The following is a 16990-nucleotide window of genomic DNA, read 5'->3' on the forward strand; positions in this document are numbered from 1 at the left end:
ATCTTTTCCTCTCGTTCACGTCTTGCATGATTTGGTGTTATGGATGTGTTAGGTAGGCTGACTTACCGGCACAACAACAAAATCCAGCCATTGGTTTCCCTTCACGACAGTGAAGATATCCACACAGCTCTGGCATTTTTACATTTAGTTTTTTTAATGAAGGTAGCTTCGGATAACACAATCTCACCCAGGGGACTGCTTGTTTGGGAATAATTATCTCTTGCAGATGGCACAAAGAGGGGAAAAGAAGAAGGAGGTGGAAAGAAGAGATGTGTGATTCATGAATGTAAGTCTAGATTGATAGATAAAGTAGTGAAAGTATGCTGTGGATGAAAGTTTTGGGAGTCCTGGCAATTACACTGCATGGATTTGAATTGAACAATGTCTTTATTGTCATTGCACTTGCACAAGTACGGAGGAGGATTATAAAAGTTTGGGATTTTTCATTATAGCTAGTTTTTGTTGTTTTCAATTTGTTTAGTTTTAATTAGCTTTTTACAGAAGGTTTGTCTTATGACTGTGTTTTGGGTTAGGTCATTGTGTCATTGTATTGTTATGATGTTGCTATGTCCCTTGTGAAGATGTCAGTCGCTATGTCCCTTGTGATGGTGAAGTTGTCAGTTGCTATGTCCCTTGTGATGGTGAAGTTGTCAGTTGCTATGTCTCTTGTGATGATGACTGGTGTCTGTCGATGTGCAGTTGTTATGACCCTTGAGATATTTGTAGTCGTTATGCAGTTGATAAAGTTGTCAGTTGCTATGCAGTTGATGTCACTTGTGATGATGAAGTTGTCAGTTGCTGTGCAGTTATTTTGTCCCTTATGATGGTAAAGTTGTCAGACTGTCAGTTGCTATGCAGTTGCTATAGATCCTGTTATTGTCACTCGTATGTGTTGTATTTAAGTTACGTATTTGTGACATTGTGATGATGACGTTGTCAGTTACGATGCAGTTGCTATAGATCATGTAACCGTCACTCTTTATGTATGTGTGACATTTTGATGATGAAGTTGTCAGTTGCTGTGCATTTTATATGTCCCTTGTGATGATGAAGTTGTCTGTTGATATGTGGTTGTTATGTTACTTGAGATATTTAGTAGTTACTATGCAGTTACTATTTCCCTTGTGATGATAAAGTTCTCAATTGCTATGCAGTTGATGTCCGTTGTGATGATAAAGTTGTCAGACTGTCAGTTGCTATAGATCCTGTAATTGTCACTCATAGGTGCTGTATTTAAGTTCTGTATTTGTGACATTGTGTTATGATGTTGACAGTTCCTGTGCAGTTCCTATGTCCCTTGATTTGATGTCAGTTGATGTGCAGTTGCTATGTCCCATGTGATGACGAACTTGTCAGTTGCTGTGCAGTTGCGAAGTACCTTATGATGATGAACTTGTCAGTTGCTATGCAGTTATGCGCCTGTATTTAAGGTGCTGTAGTTGTGACTCTTGTTTTGTCATATATAAGCCTTTATTCAGCACAAAGCAACATAAAAATGACATACATCAAATCAAGTTACGTCTTGTGTCGAGTTAAAATCTATGACTGAGCAATTGAGACTCTAAGGTCAGAACAGAAAACATAGCATGCAACTCTTCCATTCTTCATCCAAATTCTGGCATTCAATATTCATTATTCAGTACACTGCTATTCCACACGCACATACAAACGGAGTTTGAGTTTTATTGACAACATGATTAAATGAAACCATTAGAACAAACAATGAAACAAAGAGGACATAAGATTTGGGATTAAATCCAGGTCATGTTTTTGGATGCGGGACAAAAATGAATAGATTTTACTGTTGTGTAGCACTCGATGTGTATATTCTATTTAACCCACCTGACTGCAGTGTGTGTAATAGCACGCTACATTGGCTTATCTATTGAGGCTGACCAAATACAAATCTAACCAAAGCAAACTGCATCAATCCCCTGCTGCTGATGCCGTTTCCCCAAACACGGGTGCGCGTGTAACACACGCAAATGTAAATGACTGCGGATGCACGCTGATGCAATGAAATGCCAATACCCTGACTGATCCAAGCATTGCCTCTTAACATTTTATTTCCTTCAACACATTCTCCCCCTCCCTTTATCGGTTTCCTCTTTCAATTCTGTCCTCTCTTACTGGGCCATCTTTGTCTTTTCAAGCTGCTTTAAGAATGCTGACAGAGCCAATAAAGAGGGATGGATCAATGCTACGGATTCATCTTGAGACGAAGACCACTTCAAAGCCAGAGCACAGAAGAGGTCAGAGAAGAATGTAAAGAGATAATGTAGGAAATGCGGCGGAAAAGATCGTAGCATATTTAGGATTACGTGTCTAGGAGTGTCGGGTACTTTGGCACAGCTAAAACAATACAACCCAGTGGACACCTGGGTGCGTTGTTGAAACAATTTATTGCCCCTGACATCATAAACTGGCATATGAAGCAAGTACTCTCAACTGAGAACTATCCTCTTGACTGGCTTTACCCTCAGTGAAAAGTAAAACCTGAAGTCACGTTAAAGGCGTTGTGATGGTGAAAAGATACTGTTTGATATCATTTGCCTATTTTTTCCCCCCTAAATTTTAACCACAGGTGATTATTGTTATTATTATTTATTTTATTTAATTTTCCATGGAATACAGCAATGTACGACAGTGTGGAAACTGCCAATGTGGAGTAAGCCCTTTTGACTGGGAAATGCGTTTAAAAGTATTTGCCAGTCAAAAATGTTTCGACGTTTGAACGTACATGCAAATACGTTAAGTCGTAATTTCAATTACTGTTTAAGCGTACTAGCAAATATATTCTGACATACTTAGAGAATAAATACTAGAATCGTACATATGGTGCCTGCAGACGTCAATTGCCCGTAACATTATGGGGAAAAAAAACGAATGGAAATCATGCACTGCAGACATAAGAATAAATCAAAGAAATTAAAACAATGTTTACGGTAATTTATTTCCTAAGGTATTTGACAGGAAATCTTTTTTTTTTTTTAAGCATTTAGCCTACGAGTAAATTCGAACGTACCTGCAAATAAATTTAATTGTATTTAAATGAATTTGCACAACAACAACAAATGAACGTATTTAAATACATTTTTGCAAATACATTCATACATATTTGTCGGGCAAAAAAGTTCCACACTTTCATAGCAAGCACCTAAAAACCCCTTAAGAGAAACAGCACCAAAATACTACAAATATTATAAATATAATCCTTTACGTAAAAGCCTGGAGCTCTCGTTTTATTATGAGATGAAAAATTGAAATAAATAAATAAATGAATGAATAAACTACCCCAATGAGAATAAGCAATATAGAAAATGGACCGACCGATACATTATATAAACATAAACATAATTCAGCCTCAACAGATATCAGCAGATGTTTTTTTTCTCTGTAAATTGTTTTTGTTCTGAATTGTGGGGGGAAAAAAAATGCAACACACGAGCAGAGCACGCAGAGGTGAATGCTGCAACAGCCCACGCAACGCCACTGGTGAAAAGCCCACAGCAGGTTCGAGGATACATAGCGCATACACATGATCTATCAATCATTTTCTTGGGCGGGAGCACTGACAGTTGTTTGCACCAGAAATGTAAAATATGCAGTATATTTTAAAAAATAAAACCAAATTGGTAGTCTAGTTGCTGTCTGATGGCTCATGCAAGATTTCACATTTGCAAGTACGGAGACCCCTGAAGTGCACTGATTAGGAGGCATGTCTTCAAGTGGAGGGATTACATAGGGATAACAAGCATTAAAACCCGGGACGGAAGAGCGGAAAGTTGAGGTGGGGAGAAGAAAAAATATATATATCAAGACATCACCAGCACAGGATCAAGATGTGATCCTGATAAACCAGCAGTATGTGAAAACATAGCTTTTTCACCCACTCACTCTGCTTTTACTCATGACCAGCTGCTAATTTATGACATGAAAGCCCCCACCCCCAAACCACCACTTCCACAGTGCCTGAGGGGCACACATAAATCTACCATATCACTGTTAAAGACAAGGGCACATCAAGGACGGTAATAACCATGCACTGACCAAGTCATCCATTTTACATACATAAAACATAAGGATTACGGTTGATCAAACGGAGATGTGGCTGTGTTTGGAATTAACCAATCACATCTCACTTTTAGGCTGAGAAATGTGATTCTAAGGGCCCTAGGAAATCATATTTTCAACTTTGCGGCATTGATGCGGTCCCTTGACTGTGAGTCAAACAGGTTCTGGCTCTTTATCACTGACTGCTGTTTTTGCCAATTACAGAACAATGGGGGCCTTCAGAGCAATCAGAGGATGAATGAAGGAAGCTTCAGTTCGGGCTAATTACCAGGCTACTAAAGAATTCAAATGAGGCTGAGAAGATGCAACACACGACATAACTTGTAATGTCAGATTTTGAAAGAAGGTGAAAACAACCAGAAAAGAGGAATCAAAAGAGACGACATACTTTGGCATCGTGATGCGTGACAGAAAAGGAGAGCAATCAGAACAAAGAGGCAAAACAAAATGGATTATCGGAGTAGGAAAGGATCAGTTAATCCCATTGAACCCCCCCCCCCCCAGTGCACTATGCCCTGCAATGTTACAGGAAACAAAGAGGAGCCAGGTCCACTATATTCCAAAAAAATGTTATTGACTCACCTACTGTATTTGTTCGTGCTACAATCATCCAGCATGAGCGTACATACACGCCAATCATTTACATTCACTCCATGTGTGCACGGAGCAAGAGTCATACAATCAAATAATAACAAATAGAAAGAGAATAAAAATCAGTAGACCAGTGCAAGTGCAACAAAGCCATGTCTTCCATCTAGTGGTGAACGGTGGCATTACAACTTTAAACAGTAGTCAGCCACGACGGGCACTATCTAGTTCCCAGGGACGTGAGTAGCCCGCAGGCCTGTCCTAAAAATAACTAGTGTTGTTCCGATACCGATACTGGTATCAGCAGAGGCCCCGTTATTGCATTAAAACAGTGGTATCGGTATCGATGAGTACTTACAAGTAACATGCCGATACCATTCATTCTGATGCTAATATAGGACTTTGGATGCGGCAGATTGTGTCTTGCTTATACACGACATTCACTGATGTGTGACATTTTCACTGCATGCCGAGCTAAGATATCCTATTGGCCCTTTAATGCTCTGAACCAATGGCAGGACGGCTTTTTCATGTTGGGGAAAAAAAACTTCGATATCGTCTGATACTGCAAAGCGGGGTATCGGAATCGGTAGCGGGGGCCAAAAAAATGTTCATTTGAAAATGTTAATTTTTGCAAAGATATATGGCAATAAAATTCTTGATCAGTGTCTTAACATTTTCCACCAAAAAACTTCCTTTTTTTAATATTGAAAAATAAAAATAAAAATCCGTGCACCAAAACAAAGTTATTTATTAGTTTTTTATTTCCAAAAATTATCAAGGGGCCACTTGAAAACAAAACAGAGTGTTTTAGAGGTATTTAAAAGCTTTCCACTGCAGGTTTGGTGTGATTTTCATTGCGGTCATGATAGTTAGCCTTTTCTTTCTCTACTTTCCCATGACACCATTTCCCTTTTGGCTCATGCTTGCTCTAATATGAATTATTTTAAGTGCAGAAAATCCAAGCATTTTCCTGTAATTAAATGTGTGCATTAATAATCACAAGTACACGTGTCACTTAAGCTCCCTTTTCATCTTCATCCCCCCCTTTCGCTTATTCTTTCTCTCAAGAAGAAGCCGACTTAATTGACCCGCCCCCCAACCCCCACCCCCCCCTTCGACTCCCACCCCAACTAATAAAAAAAATAAGCACTGCTGCAGAGTCTGGATTAGACTCTCAACAATCAAGCGGCTTTTGGAAGAAAAGGCTCCTAAGGGAGGGGCCGGTGGTGGATGGGGACATCCCATCTAATGCAATTTCTGCGATGTTCCAGCGATAAATGAATAAACTCCTCACGGCATGAGGCGTAATTAATTTAGAACGTCGAAAATGAAATCAAGACGGGATCGTAAGCCACACAGAGGAGGTGCACTGATACTTTTAAGATGACGGAGAAGAAAGACGGGTGTTGTGTTCTTTTGTCAACAAGCATCTGCTGATATAGGGGTCACGGAGCATGTGAGAAGGTGATGTCTAATTATTGCCTGTGGAGAATACTGGAGCTGAAGGGCTGCCTGTGATTGGTCAAGTCAATAAGGGCAATAAACACTAACACCGCAATGGAGAGAGACTACTTTTTTTTCTTTTTCTTTTTACATAAATTGCTACAGAGCCATTCATGAGCCAGCTCTCATGTGGTGAGGCGCTTGAATAACATGCTAGGATGAATTACTGGCTGAGTATTATGTGTACAACTGTATCATTTATGAAATACAAATTTTGACATTTACTGTATGACTTAAGCATGATAGGTGTTCGGGGCAAGCATTTCCTGTTTCACAAAGATTTTTAAGCAGTGCCTGACCAAGATAGTAATAATTTTACAGCCAAGTGAGTATATGGCATGGTATCAATATCGTATTGGCATCGGCCGATACGGGTATATTTTATATTTATTTAACTTTACAACAAAGAGCAAAATCGGCAATAATTGACTGATTTTCAGCCTATTTTGGGGGAAATGTATTATCTTTGTCTTATTTTGTAGTTTGCTAATGTGTACAAAAATAGATACATAAGTAAAAATAATCGGCCGATTTATTTGCTGATTTTTGATTATTTAAAAGAGCTAATATCGGCCGATTATTTGCATTAATCAGTTTCCAAGAAGTCGCTCTCAGCTTCAAAAAGGTTGGTGACCCCTGGTATGGACGTTAGCCTATATGGAATACAATATTGGATCATATACAAGTGCATGTTAGTCTCAGGAAATTATCGTAATTAATCAATAATGTGATGTATTCACAAATCAGAGTTTGACAAAGAACAGAAAGTGGAGGAAAACATTTTTGCTTTTGGAACTGTACTCAGCAATATAAAGATAATTTTTTTTACAATTTTAGTTTATTTATTAATTTTATATTTTATTTCAATCGTGACAGCGTTAATAAATAATAAATTTATATATATATATATATATATATATATATATATATATATATATATATATATATATATATATATATATATATATTACAAAAGCATGATGTCAACAGATGATGATGGTTTATTAATCAGGGATTGGTATTTATTTTGTGCTTTGTATACGTATAGTGATTTATTTATTTTTTTAAAGGGAGGGGGGTTGATGTACTATGTTAAAGGTTCAGTCATTGTTTTCCAAAGTAAAAACAAATGTTTGCAAATGTCTTATTTAAATTAAACACAGAAGATAATCAATCTTCTTTCATGCAGGACTACAGGATTTAGTGAACAATTACTTTTGATAAGCTGAAATCAGAGGATTTGGACACTTTTAAATTTTAATAAAATTGCTCCAAACAATTACTCGGTTATTAACTAAAATACGTATACATAAGTTTTTTAATACTTTGTTATTCATTCCCAAGCATGTATCATGTTTTTTTAAATGCTCTTTTTATGCTAGAGCATACAGAAGGCTTTCATGCAGCCTCTGACCTGAAGAAGTCGCTTAAGGCAAAGGTAGTTATTACAAAAAAACGGCCAGCGGGTGGCAGCAGAGTATAAGAGATCAGCCAGGGTCATGTTGCAACAAGCTGTTTTTGCCAGTGTTTGGGAATAATGATGAAACTTAGCTATTTTTTTAATGCTAATTGCTGCAAAACGGAAACAGATACAATCATACTTGTTTTTCCTGACGAAAGAAGAGACTAATCTTTCTTTTGGTAGGTTCCATGAATTTCAAAAGTAAAGACAGTCATCTCACAGGTAAAGTCTGGTTTCACTTTCAGTAGTTTGCTTGGCACTCTGCCAACAAGTGGAATTGTGGCGCATACACAATATATGATTTGACTGCCTTTCTGGGAGCAGAGGGGAGCTCAGCCCCCCATTGGCTCCCACATAACTCAAAACCTGATAAAGACATCCACGTTCACTATTTCACAAGGCCGTCTCCTGCTTGACAAAACACTTATCTTTATGTGTTTTACTTTGTGCAGTAAAAGACAGGTACACTGCACGGACTGAGATTTAAAGATCGCATTTGACCTTGGCAACTGGCAGTGCCGTGAAGATAAGCATTTGAGAGACTTACACTGCTTGGAAATAAAGAAAGTGTTGGGCATGTTATCACAGTGTGCCGAAGACATTCCGTGTGGCCCAAACATCCACTGACTCGTGTCTATGAATACAGTTTAGAGAATACATTACGGCAGATTTTTGCCTCATTTGTTTCAATTGTTAAAAGCGTGAAACCCAAATCCCTTCGTGCGGCGAACGTGCTAATCCTATGACATCAGTAATGCTGGTTGTCAAGTTGCGGTTCCAGCTATTATTGGACATTTGATTTTTCACAGTCACATTTTTATTCCCCGAGTCGCACCCAGCTGGCAGCCGCGGCGCTGGAACTAAGCTCATTTGCGCTTGCTAATTAGAATGCTTCCTTAATAAACGCGATGAGCTGCGCGGCCATGTTTGACTGTGTTGCCTTTCGTACCAGGGCGCATGCAGCAAGTTGGATGATTTTCCATTTGATTTAGCAGAGGTGATTGATGGGGTAGCGCCCCGAACAAGGAGAAAATGAAAAATGTGTTTGTGTTGTTGGACCACGGGCGAAAGAGGGACAAGCTCATCAGACAAACAGGGGTTCTGCTCCTACAATCGCATTGGCGTCAAACGCGCCTCCCTCTTTTGCGCGGCGCACCTCCGTGTTGCTGCCTCCTTAATGGATGGAGTGAAAGGAGGGTCTCATTTGCCAATGTGTCTGCTGTGGACTGATTGCGGCGAGGTGATGAATGGCTGATGGAGGCTCGGTTGGGGTGCAGAGGAAACAATTAGTGCCATGTTGATCTCGCCTCTTCTCCTCTGCCCTCCATTCATCGCTTATCACCCCCCCTCGTCCCCCCCTTTCCCTCTTCCTGTGTTCTCCAAGTCAATCATTCTCTATCTGTGATGCCATCTCATCAGCTAAAGCATCTCACTGGTTATTTCCCTCCTCATCTCTCTCTCTCTCTCCTCGACAAATTCCCACCTTGGCACCATTAGTATTAATATTCAACATGAGAGAGGGAATAAATAAATATGGAAATAGACGCATGGTACGAAAGAGGATTAGGGCTCGTGAAGAGAAAAAAAAGGGGTTGGCAGAATTCTCACTTTAATCTCAGAATTTTGACTTCAAAGTGAGAATTCTGACTTTGTGACAGAGCTATGAATTGTTGAAGTCAGAAAGTCAGAATTCTGAGAATAAATTCAGAATTCTCACTTTAAAGTCAGTATTTTGACTTTAAAGTGAGAATTCTGACTTGTGACATAGAGCTATGAATTGTGGAAGTCAGAATTCTGAGAATAAATTCAGAATTCTGACTTTAAAGTCAGAATTCTCACTAAAGTCAGAATTCAGAAAATAAAGTCAGAATTCTCACTTTGAAGTCAGAATTCAGAGAATAAAGTCAAATTCTCACTTTAAAGTCAGAATTCAGAGAATAAAGTCAGAATTCTTACTTTAATGTCAGATTTCCAAGAATAACGTCAGAATTCTAACTTTAAAATGAGAACTCTGACTTTAAAGTCAGAATTCTGAGAATAAAGTCAAAATTCCCACTTTAAAGTCAGAATTCAGAGAATAAAGTCAGAATTCTAACTTTAAAATGCGAATTCTGACTTTAAAGTGAGAATTCTGACTAAAGTCAGGATTCTGAGAATAAAGTCAGAATTCTGACTTTAAAGTCAGAATCCTGCCAAGCTTTTTTTTTCTCTTCGCTGGCCCTAATCCTCTTCCGTAACATGGTGAGTGGCAAGAGGACAATGGAGCGTCTCATTTTTGTAATGCAAGCATCATCAGTGGGAAGAGGCTGCAAAATAAATGAATGGGGGCATCCCTGTCACTTTTGTTTTTTCTTCATCATCTCTGTTGTGTTATTTACTTTACAATGTCACCTTCAAAGACCACCCTGCGCCTGCAGCAATTAAAGTCAGCCACCGCAGTGATTGCTTAGCAGACAAAATCTGACCCGCCTTTCACCTCCCAGGAACAAAAGATATTATTCCGTTTTATTTCTAGAGGGGGTTGCAGTTAGCCGAAGACGCAAGACACTATGTGGTGCTGATAAATAGGACATGTTAAAAATCATTGCGTACCATTAGTTTGGAAAAATGAAACTACAATGCAGTGTAATCCCTATGGTCAAATGCCCTTGAGCTTGTCACCTCACATTTTACGACACAAAAGCAGTCTGACATATAAAACAGTTAACTTTTCAACAATTCCCAAACAGGTTGTTGTTTGTTGCACACTAGTGTGCCGTGAGAAGTTATTCAATGACTTAAGTTGTTCACCAAAAAGTATTTGCTAATTTGCTCATTTTAGTATATATATTAGGGGTGTGAATTCCCTAGTACCTGGCGATTCGATTCGTATCACAATTCATAGGTCACGATTCGTTTCAATACGATTAATCCCGATACGAATCTATAAATTGATTATTGCGATTTTTTTTTTTTTACTCAAATTTAGAAAATACTAATCAGTAAACTTGTACATGTACACTGTAAGATTTGCATGAAAATGTATTTATTTATCTGAAAATTCAGGCTTAAAACTGAGCCACTGCATTTAACAAACAGGTTGCAGTCTGTTTCATGTTTGAACAGCATTGAAATAAAATATTAAGGCTTAATGTTCCATTAATATAACATTCTTCCATGCCTAATGTGTGAATCCTAACACTAAGTAAGACGTTTTGTTGAAAATTCCCATAAAAAATGGATGTTTAAAAAATCGATTCGGCCGCATATCGAATCGATTCGAGAATTGCGCGCTGTAATATCGCGATTTATTGCCGATATTGTCGATTTTTTCTAACACCCATAATAATAATAATAATAATAATTATATATATATATATATATATATATATATATATATATATACTGTATATAGCTCTGAGATGACGTACAAAAGACGTTTAACTAATATGCTATTTGAATTTGGCTTTGCAAACAAGTGAATATAGTAAAACGATACTACAGTACCAGTAAATTCCAAATTTTTTTATCTGGTAATGTGTGTTTGTTAGGGGGAAAAAATGTGTGTCTTTGTGTCCTCTGGGCGTGCAAGGCTTGTATCTCCCCATGCAACTGATTCAAAAAGAAATTGCATTGTAGACAGAATAAATGCCTCAAGTAATCTCTCCGAAGTTGTAATAATTTAGCAAGCCCAAAAATAACAACCTCATTCTGTCAGCTGTGAATGACACCAAATATTGGAAGGATTTACTTTGGGATAATGTTGCAGAAATGGCTTAATATTTCTTAATCCTCCAATTGCACTGTTGTGAGTTTGCTTTCCTACTCAATGTTCTCTTTTGTTTGCTACTCAGTGTTTTCTTCCATTGTATTTTATGTTTTGTCTGTTGACATCGACATACGTAGTTTGTGGCTTTCTTTTACCTAAAGTAAAACTTTTCATACATCGAAAACTTCTTTTTTTTAAACACATGCAAGTCAGGTCGACACAATGTATAGTATGCTATCAAAAACACAGAATTATTTTTTTCAATCTTGCTGCATGATCCGAAGCTTACAATATTTTTTTGCATTTCAACCCTTGTAGCTAATGAGAAGAGACATAATTTAAAGCCCTCACATGTAAAAACACAAAATTTTAGCCTTTCAAACGGAGTGAATTGGGTATTCGTTAATGAAAGAGCTACCAAAGTGTGTGCAGAAAAGCTCCCCAGGCTTTTGCAAGCCATTATGATGAGCCCTTCTGGAAATGAAGAGAGGGAAAGGGCCTTCAATGGGCTTTTTTTTTTTTTAAAGATAATGCGTGTGGGAGTGTTGTTCTGCGTTTGAGCTAGTAGGCAGGCAGCCGAATGTGCTCACTTGCCACTTTATTAGGTATGCCTGTACAATTTCATGAAATCCAATCCAAGAGACTTATCAAAAACTTTATTAGAAAGAGAGTTGTCTTGATAGTACAGTATGCCAAGTAAATAAGACTGCCTGTATTTGAGAAATTAAAAATAATGTATTTTTGTCAAGTGAAGTCGAGAAAGACTGTCTTTCTTCTGTGTTTTAAATTACTATTTCAAGCTAGTAATCAGCAAAGTAACTGGTTACTTTTTAAAACAAGTAATCAATAAAATGGCCAAGAGACATTTTCAAACAAGTAACCAGTAAAGTAACTAAATTACTATTTCAAGCACATAATCAGTAGCTTCCTTTTTCAAGCAAGTAATCAGTAAAGTAACAAGTTACTTTTTAAAATGAGTAAACAACAAAATGACCAAGTTGCTTTTTCAAGCAAGTAAGCAGTAAACTAACTAGGTTACTTTTTCAAGCAAGTAATCAGTTAAATAACTTAACTACTTTTTCAAGCAAGTAACCAGTAAAGTAACTAAATTGCCTTTTCGGGCAAGTAATCAGTAAAATAACTAGGTTCTTTTTTTTTTCCCCAAACAAGAAAACAGTTAAGTAACTAAATATTTTTTTCAAGCAAGCAACCAGTAAAGTAACAAAATTACTTTTTCAAGTAATAAACCAGTAAAGTAACGAAATTGCTTTTTCAAGCAAGTAATCAGTAAAGTAACAAATTACTTTTTAAAACAAGCAATCACTAAATTGACCAAGTTGCTTTTCAAAGCAAGTAATCAGTTAAGTAACTCAGTTATTTCTTCAAGATAACTGTGGCAACACTGGGCAGTAGGCGGGTTTCTCACTTTACCTCACTGACCAAAATGTTGACCACAAAACATACGTCTTCATTAATCCTACTTGGCTCACACAGCACCTAAAAGCATCGCCAGCATACACACACAACTGCGTTCAAACGCATGTGCACGTGTGTGTTGCACCTACCCGGTGTGGGTCCTGGAACGTGGCTGACAATGACAGAGAAGCAGGACAGCGGGTAATGGAGTTTGTAGCAGTGGCGAGTGCATCACGGCGACAGATGCTAGTCCCCTGGGACACTGTGGGGGACGAAGCACTCATTCACTGGCGTTGTCGCATCGTAGGAGGACATGGAGTACCCCTACGGACACACACGGGTGGAGACAGTGATATGTTACACATTCGCAGATGGTCATGGGAGGGAGGGACGGGGCTTGTTGAACCATGAACTGTACTAAGAGATGGACAAAGCTAGATCTGGATAGTGAAGCCAAAATGGAAGCCAGCCTGTAGGGTCAATTTCAGTTTTATGGGCAATTACTCCAAGTAAATTTATGAAGAACAATTGGGAGAGGGTTAGGGTTCCTGACTTTCGATTCCTCTGCAGTGCAGTGAAATAAGCACCAAACCTCCACTTGTCAAATACTCTACACAAATAATCACATAGACTCATTATCACAAACACTATGATGAGAAGAGCTCTTTGTCGCTGTTTACATGTGGGGGGGGGGGGACTCCATTCTAGCACACTACACAAGTACACATGAGGACACCAAAATTAGCCTGTAGATGCTTTTCGCTGGAAAAGGAAAAAAACGCCCCGAAGTCATGCTCAGGAATTACCTTTAAAAGGGGTGTATGGAGAGACTAATTTTACCCTGTGCTTAATGTGTCTGTGTTTGGACTCCAGTGCAGTCCTCTCGTCCTATTTATGTGGGGTGAGGAAAACACAGCTTTGGTTGTACACACTTTTTTTTTTTTATATCTATTATATCAATTACACAAGCTGCATTTTACACTTAACATTGGACAAAGAGGTTACCATTTGTGGAAAGGACTATTTAATAAATTTGACACATTTGCTTAGTTTTCGTTTGTATTTTGTTTATCTCCAATTCACTCAATGTGCTTTAAAGGTAAATCATTTCCACATGATGCAGCTGACTCCCATCAGGCCTTGCACTTAAAGCTTTCATCCAATTAAATGACACTTAACGTGCACAGCTTACACTGATGGACTGCCTCACTTTTAACAAACTCTTTTTGTCAATTTCTTGCAGGAGAATAAGTTGTTCACTTTCTTTTTACACACTGATGCTAACCCAGGTTCAAGTGGACCCCCAGGAAACAGTGTATGGCGGATTTCACAAATCTCATAGAAACATTCAAAGAAGTTTACCTTGAGCTCTTCAGATTATGTAAAGTGGCCATTGCCATACCTGTGACTACAGATTCCTGTGAATGCAAGTTTTTACACACTTAAATTGGCCAAGACCTCACTCGGGCAAGCATGAAAAGAGACGAAACTGGGCAGGCAATCCAGGCATTCGCCTCGGACCCCAAACCGGGACCCAAGAGACTGGCCCATATCAGTGACAACGCACTGCCAAACTACACAGTAATGATGGCACGTTGGTTAAATTGATTTAGTAATTATGGGATAAAAGCAGGTTATCGTACAGATTTAAACAATGAACACAGAAGGATTTACAACAAACAAATCCTTAGTTTTTATAAAATATTAAGGCTGCACAAGATCCTAATTGAACTCATTCACTCCCAGCCATTTTCACTGAAGCAACCCCCTTCGCTCCTGGCTATATTACTGGATTTTGACTGATTTTGTAAGGCCTACATAATATTGTGTTATATTGCTATAAAAACATGGAACCTACCAAAAGAAAAATTTGAGTCTCTTCTTTTATCATGACAAAAAAACATATTTGTATCTGTTTCCGTTTTATTAGCATTAAAATATAGCTAAGTTTCATCATTATTCACAAACCTGTTGAAAACACTGGCAAAAAGAGCTTGTTGCAACATGGCCCTGGTTGATCTCTTATACTCTGCTGCCACATGCTGGTAATTTTTTGTAATAACTACAATTTCTTTAAGCCACCTCTTCATGTCAAAAGCTGCATCAAAGCCTTCGGTATGCTCTAGCATGAAAAACATAAAAAAATGTATAAATACGTTTTGGGGAATGCAACACAAATTAATTAAATTAAAAAAACGTATGTATGCATTTTTTGGTTTGAACGAGTTGAAGAGCCAAACTTCCCATGACTAGAATTCCTCTTGTTGGATAAACAGTATAATTAAACATAATACTAAACTGAACAGAAAAGGTAAATATATACAATATATAAATATACCTTTAATCAATATTTAGTTTTTTTCTCTTCATTAACACATTTTGGTATTGGTCTAATTGAAAGCAATCAAGTCATATTCAGTAAACCTGCAAACCCTGCAAACCAAATATTTTAGGCTATTTTCTTTTGTTTGCTTTCATTTTTTGTCCATGTAAATAATTAAATAAAAGCTATATTTATTTATCCATTGTCCAGGTTTGTGTGTGCGTGCGTGCATGTGTGTGTGTGAGTGTGCGTGTGTTGGGGCCGCTCCTCGGTCAGCCTTGCTTGGGGCCCCCAAGGCGTTGAGAAACGCCCCTATGGATGATGACAGACAAAGCAATCTCAGAATTGTATCTGTAGGGTCAAAAAAAAATCCCTGACATTGTGAATTTCTTGTTTCACCAATCTCAATCATCACAGAATACAGATGTTGTATGGTAGACCGCCTGAACTGACACTAGAGCCTCACAATGTCAAGACCTGCTGGGATTTGTGAACCAAAAATAAACTCTTAGCAGTCAAACAGTAAACCAAAAGGTACCATATACACACACATTTATAGAAGGGCAAAAACAGCAGTTCAGCAATTGTTGGATTTGGTTATGAAGCTTTACCACTCTTGAAAACATCCCCTGAATCGAGCTTATGCTGATCAAAATGAGTTCCGACGCACCCCTTTGGATCGCTGGCTTTGCGCCAAAGCCTGCTCTAGGAGTTCAATGTTTTCATTGCTGGTTGTTGTACCTCGGATAGCATAACGTGTACTCCGCGTTGTTGTGAAAGCCATAATAACTTTTCAAATCGGCACTGACCTGCAGTCAAGGACACAAAAACTTGCCAGGTGGCAATTTTGCAACGCTGCTCTAATGTCAATTGGTGAGCCACGGGCAAGGGAATAATATGCTTACAAAAGCGGGAAAGTCTAAGCTGTCAAATGCTGATGGCCTCACATCTGTCCATATGATACTTGAAACGAGCGTACAGAGAAGTGAATGTCCGCGGCAGTATCAGAAAAACTGCCAAAGTTTACATTTTAGTTCAGAACTCTTCCTTTTTCAGGTAAAAAAAAAAAAAATTGTATTTGTTTATGATGGCAGTCGTGTGCTAATGATAGCAATACAGACGCTCCCCTACTTACGAACATTCGAGTTACGAACAACGGTACATACGAACATGTCTGCGCGCATGTCAAAAAATGTTCGGAAAGAGATGCTGTAAGTTAGATTTTGTATTGCGCACCTTTTTCCGAGTACTGTAGTGCTTCTTTCCGCCGCTAATACCGACGCTTGGCGCTGTGAGAGCTCACCCAGCATTGGAGGCTCAGCAACGTGTCGAGGAGGAGGAAGAAGAAGAAACGCCTGTCGCTCATAGATAAAGCCATCGCACTCTTCGAGCAGCAAGACCCAAATATTGAATGTTGCACAAAGGTTGCAAATCAATTGAATGATGCCATACAGTGCTACCGCATCATTTATGATGAAAAAAGAAGAAAACTGTGCAATCGTAGATCGCTTCTTTCGGCCAGTTTCTAGTAAATCCTCCAAGGAAGATACTCATCAACCCTCATCTTCTTCTCCGCGACCCTCAACTTCTTCCTACATTGAAGTTACGGAGGAGGAAGTAACTTTTGAAGCCCATCAAGCGACGACGAAGAACCTCTCATGATATAAAATCCTCCTCTTCCTCCTCCTCCTCCATCAAATCCTTAAGCATCGAGTACATCTTCCAAAAGTAAGTTAAACTTCATTTTATTTATCTTATTACGTACATGTACATACTGTGTGTGTCTCTCGCTCTCTCTCTCTCTAACATACGTAGTCCAGTACTGTACGTATTCTCTTTAAACATAAATTATAATACAAAATATAGCACTGAA

At 38.4% G+C, this 16990-nt stretch overlaps 1 protein-coding gene across 2 annotated transcripts in view; it reads right to left on the reverse strand.

Annotated features, from left to right (window-relative positions):
- The window catches only part of epha10 (EPH receptor A10), a 437494-nt gene that overhangs the window by 365166 nt on the left and 55338 nt on the right, over window positions 1-16990 (reverse strand). For both annotated transcript variants that reach the window (XM_077548084.1, XM_077548081.1), the window contains exon 4: window positions 12944-13118. In XM_077548084.1, the coding sequence (XP_077404210.1) occupies window positions 12944-13026 (83 nt within the window). In that variant the 5' untranslated portion in view covers window positions 13027-13118. The remainder of the gene's footprint in view (window positions 1-12943; window positions 13119-16990) is intronic.

The sequence above is a fragment of the Vanacampus margaritifer genome, chromosome 17 (genome assembly GCF_051991255.1).
Source record: "Vanacampus margaritifer isolate UIUO_Vmar chromosome 17, RoL_Vmar_1.0, whole genome shotgun sequence".
Lineage (NCBI taxonomy): Eukaryota > Metazoa > Chordata > Actinopteri > Syngnathiformes > Syngnathidae > Vanacampus > Vanacampus margaritifer.